The sequence below is a fragment of the Nelusetta ayraudi genome, unplaced genomic scaffold (assembly GCF_046127955.1).
Source record: "Nelusetta ayraudi isolate G7.1 ecotype Tasmania unplaced genomic scaffold, CSIRO-AGI_Nayr_v1 ptg000011l, whole genome shotgun sequence".
Lineage (NCBI taxonomy): Eukaryota > Metazoa > Chordata > Actinopteri > Tetraodontiformes > Monacanthidae > Nelusetta > Nelusetta ayraudi.
In genome coordinates, this window is record NW_027466061.1 from 11,003,109 (window position 1) to 11,017,559 (window position 14,451).

The 14,451-nt window shown below is 47.4% G+C and overlaps 1 protein-coding gene across 1 annotated transcript in view; it reads right to left on the minus strand.

The window, feature by feature from the left end:
• Nucleotides 1-4,246: 4,246 nt before the first annotated feature.
• The window catches only part of ephb3a (eph receptor B3a), a 36,872-nt gene continuing 26,667 nt past the window's right edge, over nucleotides 4,247-14,451 (minus strand). The window contains exons 12-15 of the mRNA XM_076020816.1: nucleotides 12,341-12,556; nucleotides 11,802-11,951; nucleotides 9,455-9,648; nucleotides 4,247-6,580 (exon numbers count right to left, since the gene is read on the minus strand). Coding sequence (XP_075876931.1) covers nucleotides 6,469-6,580; nucleotides 9,455-9,648; nucleotides 11,802-11,951; nucleotides 12,341-12,556 — 672 coding nt within the window. The 3' untranslated portion in view covers nucleotides 4,247-6,468. The remainder of the gene's footprint in view (nucleotides 6,581-9,454; nucleotides 9,649-11,801; nucleotides 11,952-12,340; nucleotides 12,557-14,451) is intronic.

A 14,451-nucleotide genomic window follows, 5' to 3' on the forward strand; every position in this document is an offset into this window, starting at 1 on the left:
GTGCTCAAATCATTTGAGGGGAAAATTGAATGTTTCTGGAATGTTTTTCTCCCCATTTGTTGTTTGTCACCAGACGTGACGCAGCAACAAAGAGCAGAGTGGCTGCTGGGCGGCAGCTGCCTCGGCAAAGTGTCCCAGTACTGAATTTGAGGATCAGGCCGAAGCTGGGTGGAGGGTGGGGGGTGGGATTATCTTTAACGAGATTACAATAATCTGGTTATATGAACTGGTAAATGTAATCCATTAATTTGGATTAAAAGGAGAAGAATGTGGCTTTTTATTGCGAGTCACAGATCCGCTGGAAAACTCACCGGGGAGCGAAGGGAATGACGGACCATTTTTCCAGAGGTTGCTAAAGGTTAATTAGTGAGTGTGTGAATAAGAAGAATGTCTTTGAGTAATGGATGCCTCACTTTTAATACAGAAGTGGAGTAATTAAAGCGCGGCACCAGAGAAAGCGCTCCGGTCGGGGTCGACTTTTATAGAGATGCATTATACATTTAATTATCAAACAACCTGATCGCAATGTTTGAAAGTGGATTAATGAAACCACTGCTCTGACTGCCCAGTAGGGTTCCTGACCAGGTCCCAACAGTTTTCAGACACAATCGTTTATTTGGTCTATAATTCCATCACACAAAGAGGGAATGACTCGTGGGTTCAATCTCATTTCAGTTCTTCCCCTTCATTTTGCCAGTAGGGTGTCTTCAGGAGCGTCAAGTGCTTCAGTTGCAAGAATTGATCTATGTTAATAAGGACTTTTAAACTGCGACAGCTTACTGTTTATGTTGTTCCAGTGTCGTTGCAATACTGTTCTTGACAAAACCCTTCAGCATCTAGTTAGCAACTAATGACTGCTATTTGGCTAACATTAGCATTAAGTTTATTAGTTTTAATATAGTTTTATCATAATAACATTACATTTTTATTAATGCTCCAAATTTAAGTCTGGGCATGTCGTGTCTCTGATAAAAAACCAAAACAAAGAAAAAAAGAAATATAGGACCAGATCCACAAAGCGATTGCCCGGCTTTTGCGCCAGAAAGTCAGTGTAAATAGCACCAAAAACAGTGCATCGTATCTACAGAGCGGACGTAACCGTGAAAAGCGGCGGAAAACCATGGACACGGATGCGCAGGTAACAGCAGGGCTGTGCAAGACTTTTTTTTAATGTATTTAAATTAGTCATTTCGCGCAAAACGAAACCCCCTTCTATGCAAATATGCCTCATTGGAAACAAAGTGTTTCTGGCGTCAGATCGACTTTCTCTGATGATGAGGTGTGTGTATATAGAAAAATATCCTACACACATCTTATCAATTTATTTTATTTTATTCCTTTATTTATTAAGAACACGAAACATTGATAAGTTACAAGTTCACTTCCACTTGAATCCTGAACTTACTCAATCAGATCAGCCACTGCGCTCCATTCTTTGTGGATCTGGCCCATAGCGCCTTATTTTCAGCCTTAACATGACTCGGTGCTAGTACTGACGTGTGAGTACACAACTTTCTTTCCGTAAATAAGAAACAAAACAAAAAACAGATCTGATGCTATCGGTATCACTGTTAGCCCATACTATTCCATAAAATTTTAAATGGCACAAAAAACAGATGTAATGGCCAATAAACAGGCAAGGAGAACCTTTGGATTGAACATGTTCATGTTTTTCAGACTTTTTATTTCTCATCTTTATGCTGAAATGGAAAGTCGTGAACTTGGAAAATACAACTTCAGGAGGTGTAATGGAAGGTATCATAAGAACCAAAGTGGGAGATTTAAAAATGAGAAGTGGAATTGGTCCTCTTTTGGTGCCGTGCTTCGCAGGTGGCTGCTGCTGTTTTTTAGGGAACTGTGAGACGATGATGAAATACAAATTTAAATCACTGGTTAAATCAACTTTAAAAAGATTTAGCATTCTGTTGTAGACTGCTTCATGCAGACCTGTTGCAGTGCACTGTTTTCTTTATTTTCCCCTCATTCCATCATTTCCAGAGCGTTCAATTAAAACACTGCCGTTTTGCATGAAAATGACCGCGCTGAAAGGACTTTGATTTTCGTTTATTCTTGCCTTGAAGAGATGCAGAAATTCCTCCACATTGAGCGTTAGAAATAAGGCGGCGTATCTGCAATTTTTTTCAGCCAAAAAAAAGGAAAAAAAAAAGCTCAATATTTTTGTGTCTCTCCTCGCCGTTTTCGGCTTAGTGCTGCGCCCGCCTCGCCATAAAGAGGGTAGTTTTCCATTGACAAGCCGGCGCAGGCAGCTTCGGCAGCAGCACCAGCAAATCACTACTCTGTTAAAAAGCCCTGATGCGTAGCAAAGTCTCCTGCCAGGCCTCCTCGCTTCAAATCCGCCTGCTCGCGGACCCCCCTACACCTCCCCCCACCTCCCCTGTAATTGGAAGAATTAAAAGTTGCTTTGGACAGGATGGCAAATGAGAGCTTTGAGCTTTGGAAGGGAACTGACTGGTGCCTCCAGAAGTGTGTGTTGGGGGGGCGGGGGGGGGCACAAGTAGATGCAGCTAAATCTGACAAATCAGTGCCAATCCAGCAGATCTGCATCTGAGTTTGAGGGTTAGCGAGCGCACGCGGGCATTTTGCATGTCAGAAATATGCATGCGTGCACGAGGCATGGCGAGGGCTGCATGTCCTGGGCTGGGTCGCTGCCTGCCGCTCGCAGATTTAGATTTTTGCACGTCCAGTCTGACGGCTGAGCCGCCGTTAATCCGGCGGTAATCATCGGGATCGCTCCGGGATTCGACGCTGAGCCGCAGACTCCTGCTCATTGAGCAGCGACTGGCAGCCGCGGAATAAAAACTGTCCGTCATCCCGCCGTCACTTCCTGCCTCCCCCGTCCTCTCCCTCATTAAAATCTCTTCAAGAAACTGTCGCAGCCTATTTCCCGTCACTTAATGGTCGCTAATAAAATAATGAGATACGTTCCTTCAGTTTAGCCGCCTCCCCCTCTGCCTCCCCTTTTCCACAGGAAATCTTCAAGGTGCAGCCGAGGAAAATATTAGATTTGGGCTTGGTCTGACGGAAGGCTGCGAATGATTCCTCTGGTGGCGCTGGTGCGGCAGGCCGGAGCAGCCTGCGAAGCTGGAAGCGCTTCAAATGTTTAATGCTAAACAGGATGCAAAATTTCACTCTTGACATCAGCGCTCAGATGCCATGGAAAATAACTAGCAAATACTTTCCCCCCCCTCGACTCGAAGGGAGACTTTTTTCCTCAGAGGTTTACATATATGTGTATATATATCTATATATACATATATATAGATAGATATATAAAAATATATATAAAAATCTTCCAAATTCTTCCAAGGTCAAAAATCTCCATATGAGATTCTAGCGAAAGTGAAAGAGAAGCTTGACAACCTCAAAGCATTTAGCATATGGCAAGCGTGATCAAGGATCTGTATCTCTGAAGCTGAAAATACAGTTAGCACATGCAAATCGTGAAAAATACACAACATAGTTTTGATGAAGTCAAATGAAAGTGATGAAAACCGACTTCAAAATGCGAAGGAAGTCAGTGAAAGCCTTGTAAACAAAGAAGCCAATGGTAAGATCTGTGGCACTTAAATGCAGGGTCCACTGAGGTTATGTATGTAAGCCTGTAATTCAGTTACAGCAACAAGACTGTTGTGTCCAAACCTCTGGCTAACCTGCTAACCAAACCTCACACCCCACCCTGGTAGCCACCAGGCCATCAGTGGCAAGTCCAGCTCACAATAAACAAGTCACATTGAAGCAACAAAGTGGGCTGGACTAGATTTGAAACTATTCAACACACAGGAGTTCAGCAGAGCTGTGTGCCTGGCCCCGACAGCTTTGCTAAAGGATAATTTATTTGTTTTGCGATTCCATTAAATGAAGGCAGAACATCTTTGAGCCCTTCAAACATCTCACGTACGGCGTAACACTACATTCATGTCGTGCTTGGGCTGCCATGTACTTCATAAAAACCAACCACTGCATTGAGTTGGTTTTTAGTTTAGTGCAGTTTTGTGGTGCTACGGTGGATTATGGGACTAACCTTCTCAAAGTTTGTCAGCAGTTTCTTCAGTTTTTTTTCTGCTTTACATTAAAGGTCACTTTTTTATGGGGAAACTTGGCCAATCCAACTTCTTCGTCACTGCTGCCAACCCTGGACACTAGAAACTGAGGGCACCCGAGGGCTTCAATGTACACGATCTGAGTGGATTCCAGAACATGTGGAGAACGCGATACTGCCCGGTTCTGCCACTGGTGCTTCGTCACAGCAGAATCAATAGTCACCTCTCCAGCCAGTGCACACACACAATTAGGGGTTGCTGGGTTTTTTTTGTTTTGTTTTGTTTTTGCTTGAGTGGCACCCAGTTTGTGTCCTGGCAGGCAGCTTAGAAGCCGAGCAGCGCTGATAACGCCGGGGCAGGAAGCCAGATGGACTTTTTGGTCCCAGCGGCCTCTCCGGCAGCGGCTGGATTTCCCACGATGGTCCTGTGCTCCCGCTAATTGGCCAGCCACACAGAGTGGCCCCTGATTAACCTGAACTCCTAATGAGTCCGTCCCAGGCTGCTGCGGTATTCCGACAGAGGACGAGGACGAGGAGGAGGGGGAGGAGGAAGAGGAGGAGGAGGAGGAGGAGGAGGAGGAGGAGGAGGAGGAGGTGGTACGCATTTGCTATTCCCTCTTTTTTTTTCTCGCTCCCACCATTTCTCGGCCGGAAAAAAAAGAGACCTGGAACTGGAGCCTGGTGAACCCACTGAGAAATCAAAGAGAATACCAGAGATCCCTTTAATAATTTATTTGCATATGATTATCGTAAAAATACTGAAAGAGAAATGCTTATTTTTCTTCTAGTTTTCCGGCCGTTTCTTTTTACCCCTTCCGACGTCTTTACAGTTTCGTACACCTTTTCCAGTTGCACAGGAACAAAGTCCACCCGGGCAGACGCACAATTTCTTTCTTTCTTTGTCACAATACAAGAGTTTTGGATATGCAGTGACCGTCCCATTGTCCCTCTTCCCAATAAACAACCAAGCATATACATGTGGGTCATAGAGAGGACAGGAAGCAGCTCGGGGCGGCTGTAACTGCGGAGCTGACGGGTCTAATAGAAATATAGTGTCGTATGTACACACGGACGGTCGTCGCAGTCGGCTGCAGCGCTGGCGGCTGGCGTGTCCTGGAGAAAAGACGTCAGGAGAAATGGACCAGTGGGCGATTTGTTCCGCTTTGTGGGTCAGGTCAATATTAAGGTCGGGATGCTCTCAGCCGCCCAGCTTTAATTCCCACTGATCTGCAGCACATTTGCCAAAAGTCCCCAAAAATAAATAATAATCATAATAATAAAAAATACAACACAGCAGAACCACGGACCATTTCCATTCCCTCCCCAAAATAAAAAAAGATGAGTTCCACTCATGGTTCCTGAAGCGGAACCCAACAGTTCCTCCAGTTCCGTCTCCATATGAGAAAAAGAAGACTGGAATTAAAAAAAGTGAAGCCTCCTGGTGCCTTGGGAGAGGAAAAGTCTCATTGCAGTAGTACAGCCTTAACTCAGCATTCAAAAACAATGAATAATAAAAATCTGGCTCAAGGAAAAAAAAACACAGACCTTAAAAAGTCCGGTCAGGAAGAGAGAGAGAGAGAGAAAAAGAGAGAAAAAACAAAACATCAAAAAGCAACAGGAAGTGTGGAACTGATTTGTACTTTTCTTTTTTCCACTTTGGCATGCACGCGACGTGTCCCGCACAGTGTCAGTCCCGCCCCTCCGCTCGGACGAAGACACAGCGTGAAGACTCGGATAACTTTCTCCACCTTCTTTTTCTTCTTTTTTCAAATTTGAAACACGTATTTCTCCCAGTACATGTGGAAGACGGTAGTTAAGAGGAAGCAAATAAAGGGTTTATTTATAAAAATGAGTTTCATCGATTGGATTAAAAATTTACAGAGCGGAGTTTTGTTTTTTTTCTTGTTTTTTTTTAAGCAAAGGATTGCTTGATCTTGGCACTGTTGTATCATTGTGTATGTGTGTGTGTGCATGTGTGTATGCATGTGAAAGTGTGTGTATGTGTGTGTGTGTGTTTTCCCCTCTGGTCTGAGGAGGAAGAGACGGAAAGACTGATTTTTTTTTTCCAACCAGCAGAAAACACATGCAGACATGCAAACACAACCTGAGAGGGGGAGTAAGAGAGGAGATTGGCTGATGTCAAAAGTCACAAATCCACAAGTGTAATGAACACACACACACACACACACACACACACACACACACACACACACACTGCAACAGGAAGTTCTTAGAGTCCAGGCGGTTGTGGAGACGAATCTCCCAGGTTTTCTCTCCAGTCGGAGCCTCCTCTCTTTTTTATTTCCTCTTCTTCTTCTTTTTGTATTTTACATCGGGCTCTCAGCGGAGTCAGAGTCTTTTTACTTTAGTTCCACCGCCATCCCGGGATCCGCTCCAGCGCTGCCGCCTCACACTCTGATAGGCAGCGTTTGGCTCATTTGTTGCCGAACGATTTCCTGGCAGCTGTCCGGACTCTTCCTGTTGTGTCCCGGCAGCGTCCCTCCGAGCCGCAGCAGGTCCCTGCCAACACAAAGACACACAGGTCAGCGGCTGGAGGAGCGGCTCCATGGCTCTCCGCTGAGCGCTCGCATTGAGGGAGGAAGAGACGGGGGCCAAAACCAAGGAGGGACCAATGAGGGAGGGAGGGAGCTTGAGAGAATTCCACCAAGAAATGGAAAAAAGTAACAGAAAAACCTGACAGGCCCCTGAACGACTCGGACGCTGGTATTTTTTCTCCTTCATTGATTTCGGGGCGACACGGTGGCGCAGTGGTGAGCGCTGCCACCTCACAGCTAGAAGGTTGTGGGTCCGCTGCCGAGTTTTGTGTGGAGTTTGCATGTTCTCCCTGTGTCAGCGTGGGTTCTCTCTGGGTTCTCCAGCTTCCTCCCACAGTCCAAAAACATGCATGTGAGGTCAATAGGAAACTAAATTGTTCTTAGGTGTGTGAATGGTTGTCTGTTTTTGTTTGTCTCTATGTGACCCTGGGTTGAACTGGCAACACCCTATGACAGCTGGAGGAGGCTCCAGCAGACCCCTTGTCCCTGAGTGCAGGAGGAAGTGGGAATAGAAGATGACTGGATGGATTTCACTTCGGTTACATGGACTAGAAACAGACGCGGCCGACTTTGCCGAAAGCTCCGAACGAACATTGTTGAAACATCTTTATGATTATTCACCTGTTGCTTTTTTTGTCCCCACGGTGACAAACAACTACAACCGCAACAGGCCACCAACGGGAGGAATTCCTTCCCCGCTGTGAAACTCTGGAACAGTTACACAGATTAGAAAATATTGATGCAGTCGCAACTGGGTGAGACTTCTAATAACTGAATAGCTGGTGAACTATAACTTGAAGGAAAAAATAAAAACATAACGCCGGAGTGAAACCTGCAGGCGTGGAGCTCCTTCAGTGGTCAGCTCCCCCTCTAACAGGGCAGTGGGGGTGGGTGGTAAGTAGGTGGGGTGGGGGGGTCGGGTCTATTTATCATGCTCCCACTTTTTAATAAAACGCTGCCCCTGCTGCTCGGTGCTGCGGCCCGGCGGTGGCTGAAGATGCTCGGGCGATAGCGCCGCATCTCATATCCTCCTCCTCCTCCCCTTCCCCTCCCCAACTCCCCCCCCCCACCTCCCCCTCTATCTGCCTTGCCATCGACCAGCAGTCGGCGGCGAGCAGGTGAGCGTCAGCGAGCGTCGCCTGATGCAAACGAGCCCCGATCTGTGGATCTCCCCCCGGCTGCCGCACACAGATGAGGCCGTAAATTAATCATCGACGTGTCGCCGACACGTCGCGTGGCGGCGTGCGCAGCCAGCGTCGTCACACCTTCCCGTCCCCTCCCACGGCGCCACCCGCCCGCCCTCCCCTGATGCATTAAAAAGCTCATTAGCAACCTAATTAAACACATTCCTCTCTTTTAGCTTCTCCTCAATCTCCCTTATTACTCACACTTCATCACCTCCTGCTTTTCCACACCAGCAACTCTGGCTGCCGTCTGCACTATCACCTACATTCCAGCATGCAGCCAAGTATAAGGGGAATTAAACCGAGGTCAGCCATTACATTTCCACGCACAATTAGCTTCGCTGAGCCCAAACCCTGGCAGAGGAGTCGCCCTTGGGAGCCCGGCGTGCCGAGGAGCTGGCGCACAACCTGGATGCACAACGTATGAATTCTGCATTTCTTTTTCTTTTTTTATGCCTGTCGCGGGTGTTAAGGGGGGGAGAGGAGGAGCAGAAATAGGGAAGTGAGGCGTTGTCTGGGACGGGGATGCGCTCTTGATTCATTATGCATCAGCGCGGAGCTGCGGATCTCACATCTAAACAAGCGCTAATCAGAGTGCCAGACAAACAAAATCCAGAACAAACACAGCAGTTTAAAAAAAAAGTGCTCATAAACAAAGTTGGGAGGAAAAAAGAAAAAGACAAAAAAAGGTGTCAACTGCAGGACGACATGCTATAAATAAGTCAAGTGTCTGATGCCGGATGTGTCTCTGGCAGGGAAAGAAAGAAAAAAGAAAAGAAAAAAAAATCCTCTCGAATCAACCAGAGGCCTGAAACAAAATGCAGCCAGAAAAACGTCTGTTTCCTCTCCGTCAGGTTATTTTTAAAAGTTCGACTTTCCGTCGCCGCCATCGTCGAGGAGCTCGGCTCGCCGTTTCAGCACCGGGAGCAGATTTCACCCGCCGCCGCACAGGAAACAGATTCCCAGATGGGGGAGACGCAGGGAGAGTTGCATCATCTCGGCTCTTTTCTTGTTTCTCATGAGCCTCCGTCTGCTGCTGTTGTGGAACACCTTCACAGAGCCGTGACGCGGGAAACTCACAGCGCCGATGTGTGTGTGTGTGTGTGTGTGAGTGTGTGTGTGTGTGTGTGTGTGTGTGTGTGTGTGTGTGTGTGTGTGTGTGTGTGTGTGTGTGTGTTTTTTCCCCCATTGAAGAGCGGCCACAGTCGCAGCGAAGTGCAGCGACGCAGCTCCAGAAACAGAAAGAGATCCAGATTCTCTGCGGTGACTGAACATTTACCCAACATTCCTAATGGTGCTGCTTTTATCTATTTTTTCCTGCAACGGCACCATCATGCAGTGCGATTGCAGTGGACTTTTTTTATAAGGGCGAGCTTACAACAGTCACTTGCTGTTTTTGTCACAGCTACACTTTTCTCCTGTCCATCACTGAGCCAGTGAGACCAGCTGAAAATGTTCTCTGTTCGAGCTTTTCATCGTGGATGTAAAAGTTTGCGCTCTTGATATCTCAGTGAGCGCAGATCAAGTGTGATTCAAGTGTGATTTCTTTTTCTGTTGCCAACCCCCCCATGAAGTTCAAACGCCAAAGGTGTCCATCCAGTGTGAAGATGACCTGTGAAGCTCTCAGAGGGACACAGCTGTGTGGAGTCACTCACCCTGAGTAGCTGCTGGTCACCACCTTGAGGCTGGCGGCGTTGCGGAGCAGCTTGTCCAGGGTGCTGACGATCCGGGAGAACTTGGGCCTCAGGTTCCGCTCCTTCATCCAGCACTCCAGCATCAGCTGGTGCAGCACCATGGGACAGTCCATGGGCGGGGGCAGCCGGTAGTCCTGCTCCACCGCCGTCATCACCTGACACGACACACAGCAGAGTCACGGCGCTCAGTCAAATGTGACACACAGAGCGGTTTCCAGCAAACTCAGTTGAGTTTCAATCTGAGGAACTGAGCTGATTCAAGGGTCTGATGTTCAGTCTCCTTCCCTGCCGCTGATCACTGACATCGGCTCTTTTCTATTCACGCAGATAAAGTTTTAAAACACTTGCTGGTCTTCCCAAAGTCCCTGCTCGTCGGCTGAGCAGCAGCTAATTATTGCATTCTGTCGGAGGTTTTTTTTCTGCTGTCCGCGCCCTCCTGCTCTGGAGCGACCTGCCAGCACAATCTGCTGACCCCTCGGTAAATCTCCTCTCACAGCTTTTTATTCCGTGTAACGCAGCGGAAATCTTTAAAGGCCCAGCGAGTCCGATGCAAACGCAGAGGCAGGGCGACGCACGGCTAGCAGACAAACAAACACACCCGAGGCCGTGCTTTCACGCTGGCTTCCGCTTTCAGCCAGGGTGAATCTCGAACCAGAGATTGGTGGGAAGCGGGAAACATCCGCGTCACTCTGCAGACATTTTTCTCCCGTCAGCAAATGGTATGCAGGAAAGGTCACCCTGACGCTAATCCCTGTTTTCCGCCGTCTGTCTTGATCTCAGGTCTTTCCTGTAGCGGCGCTGACGTAAGCCTGAACCTGGTCAACTTCCCAGCAGGGAGAAGAGTCCATCTTGTGTCTTTTAAATGACTTACAGTGTGGAAATAACTGACTCTTTATAGGTGGACCTGCTGTTCTTTTGTCAACATAATTGTTTATTAATGCAGAGTAAAAACAAAATGCATCTGCTGTTTATTTCAAAGGACTTCATCTCAATAAAAAAACATGCATGTGTATCTTCTGGTCGGTTTCATGCCAATGAATGTGTCACACTGGGCCTTTAAAGTGACTTCACTGTCCTGTTGTGGCAGTCGATGTGCCCGTTAATGTCACATTCACTGCGTACAGTGAAGGACTTCAGCCACTGATGCTCCTGCAAAGTGTTGACATTTGGCTGTGATTCTTTCTTTCCACTCGGCATTTGGCCCCAGAATAATCCTTTTTTTGTAACAGCAATTTGTCCTACTTAAAGGATATTTTCTCATCCCATGCTGCCACACGTCTCCATCTTCACTCACACTTCTATTTCTTTTCTTGGATTTTTTTTTTTTTTTGTCTCTTGGACCTCGAGAATCGTTTCCTTCTGAAACTGGTGTGACGGATAGAAAAGATAATAATTGGAGGATGAAAATATTCTCCAAGCGATTTGATTTCCGCCCGGCGACTGTGCTTCCCTTCCGCCAGACTGCCCCAGGTGGCTTCTCCACTCCCGGCAACAATGAAGTCGTATGGGAGCAATAAAACCTTTGCGCTGCACTGCTCTCCGCCCGCCTCTTGCCCTCTTGCTTTGTACATCCCGGCGCTTACCGACACTGTTTACACCTGCTGTTTTGTTGACTCTCGCCTCTTATTGAGCAGCAGCAGTGAAGCTGCTGGGAGCAACAGCAGCAGCAGCAGCCCTCCATTGTGATGCATTCATTACAGCACGTTGCCAAGTGTCTGCATGTAATACGTCACACGTTTATAAAATTTTGCTGTATCGCTGCTATTGTTAGTGTAAATGTATATATTTGTTTACAAACACACACACACACACACACACACACACACACACACACACACACACACACACACACACACACACACACACTTTTTTGAAGCACAATGCAGAGCAGATATTCCTCTAGTAATAAAGTGCTTCTGCATTTTATTCAGGGCTGATTCCTTTGCTGTGTAGTTGCGTGTCTGCACAGAGCAGATACACCAAAAGGTTAAAAAGCGTAAGAAAATGTATTTTCCGTCCCACTGTCAGGGCTCTGCAGTATGGATTCGTGCAGGATGAGGAGAGGAAGGGCAGTAAATAAGGTATAAAAAAAAAATAAGAAAATGGAACCCAGCCACACAGTGGCAGCCGCCTCTGTAGCGGGGAGATAAAGGCACTGGTGCGGACCCGAGTCCAACATGTCACGCTGCAAATCAAAGCCCAGACAGCTCGGCCATAAAAAACAACAAAACAAAAAACAAAACTTTGATACAAACACTTCAGACGAGGCAAAAAAACCAACCAAAAACTGTTGGAAGGCAAGACTCACATCCTGGTTGCTCATGTCCCAGTACGGCCGCTCCCCATAGGACACCACCTCCCACATGACGATGCCGTAGCTCCACACGTCGCTGGCGGAGGTGAACTTCCTGAAGGCGATGGCCTCGGGCGCCGTCCACCTGATGGGGATCTTCCCCCCCTGAAACACACGCGCGCACACACACACACACACACACACACACACTCATGAGGAGATGGCCTCATATTGTTACCAGTGAATCCCTGGATTTTTTTTTGTTTGTTGTTGATTGATTGACTGATTTGTCTGTGCCCAGCCCTCATTAGCTTATCAGACACTGATCAACACATTTGTAAATAATAATCCTACAATTACATCAGCAACAGCCACGTGACTACAGAAAAAAAAGAAAAGCAAAACATAACTCAACCTACAAAAACAGGGACGCATACAAAGAAAATGGGATAGAAAATACTCGCCAATACCAGGCACTTTCTATTTATTCATAAATTGGAAAATTGGAAAAACACAAAGACGAGATGGGAATTCCCCGGACGGCAGAGCCTTACCAGCGAGCTGGTGTAAGTGGGGTCGGCCGACGTGTCGTCCAGGAAGCGCGACAGGCCGAAGTCGGACACCTTGCACACCAGGTTGCTGTTGACCAGGATGTTGCGTGCGGCCAGGTCCCGGTGCACGTAGTTCATGTCGGACAGGTACTTCATCCCGGCCGCCATGCCGCGCAGCATCCCCACCAACTGCGTCATGGTGAAGCGGCCGTCGTTCAGCTGCAGCACACACAGAGAGAGAGAGAGAGGGAGAGGGAGGAGAGGAGGGAGAGGAGGGGAGGATGGTGTGGTTAATTGAACCAGAGGGAAGCAGGATGAAGAAGTTGCACCAGGCGGTGGCCGGCGTGCAGCAGATAGCAGTGGGAGGCCCATCAGTCACCGAGCTGCACAAACACGGCGTCCGTCATAACGTTAATGGGCGCCGCTGACAGTCGCTGACAGCTGACCTTTTAGTGCACGCTGTCCAATTAGCTGATTAATTAGGCTCTTCGCTGTCCCTCTGTACACACACATCACGGCTCAGCGCTGCGTCTGCACGACGGTGGCGTGGGTGGGGGAACGAATAAATAAATAAATAAATGAATAAATAATAAAAAAAATAAAAATAAAAGAAAGGCCTAAAAATCATCAAATCTGACCCTGACAGCTGCAGGTGATGACTGCTTTTTATTTATTTATTTTTTAACCCTCCGACTTGGAACCGGCGTCCTCGTTAGCACAACGCTTTGTTTGCATATTTTTTCTTTCTGTACACCCCTCCCCCACCTCCTCCCTCCATCCCTCGCTCCTGAAGAACATTAGAGCCGACTGAACCCGAGTGACTCGCTGTGCCGCAGCTCAAAGCTTCATTTCGTCCGACTGGCGAAAAAAAAAAAGCCCTTGTCTTGCACGTTTTCCCGCCCTTTTATGACGCCGCTCCAGACGTGCTAAACAAACGTGGAGATCAGAACTTTCAGGCTTTAATTTGCCATCCGCCGCGTCTGCCAGCCCGTGACACAGAGGGATAAACCTGAGATCATAATAAATTGGCGCTCCTAAACTCTGCGGGTGGGGAGAAGAAAGGGAAAAAGCGCTAAAGTGTGTGCGGAGCAGAAAGTAGGCTGCAGCGTTTTTCCTCTCATGACCTGAATCTTTCAAAAAAGAAAGAGGAGAGAAGAAGGAGGTGGGGGGGGGGGGGGGGCGCGCGATGAAGAAGTGGTGGCGAGGGGTGGGGGATAAAAGTATTTCCAACATAATCAATCCCGTCTTGGAATCCACGGTTACGAAGAACAGAAGACATGACAGGACGGAGCCGTAAACACTGAGCTCTGGAGCCGCGCAGCCAAAACAGCAGAACGGACGGAGGAGTAAACAGCCGTGACTCCTGGCAGAGCGAGCAGAGCCGAGGTGCCACCGTGCACATCTGCACTGCTTCTGATGCGCCATGCATATGTTGTGCACATGTGCCTGTGTGTATGTGTGGGTGGGTGGGCAGCACACACACAAAACACAGTTTGCTCACGAGTTAGAAGCAACACTTTCAAACTATTTTGGACTGATTTCGTCTCCACCTCAGACAGTTTTCACATTTCTTGCTTCAGGATTTAGATATCAGTGATTTAAAAATAAAGGCCCCCAACATCCACATAAACACCATACAATTTCAACCTTTACCTTTGACTTGCACACTCATGACTGAGGGCGATGTCATGTTTTCATTTGCCATTTTATTGTCATCTTATTGACATCTCAGACAAAGAGCTTCTCAATGCAGTAGTTTATGCTTTCTGGCTTCAACGGTGCTAAAGACGAAGCTAATATCTTGGTTAGCCGGCATGTTTGGTTTCACCCACTAGCTCTGAAGATACACAGTGACATGGGCCAATCGGAACCGCCAGGTAGTGCTTCCTTGAAAGCAACGGAATATTGCGATATATTTACAAATTGAAAAAACAAAACAAATACTGACAAAAAAATGATGGAGCCCTCAGAAATTAGAAGGACTTTTTCTATCAAGCGAAGGACAGACCTGTTTTAAACAGTGAGACTAATGTGAAGTGAAGAGTTGTAATGATGTCTGTGGGAATGTAGGAATGAGGGGGCCACTGTATGCGCTGCTCACTTATGTAAAAATG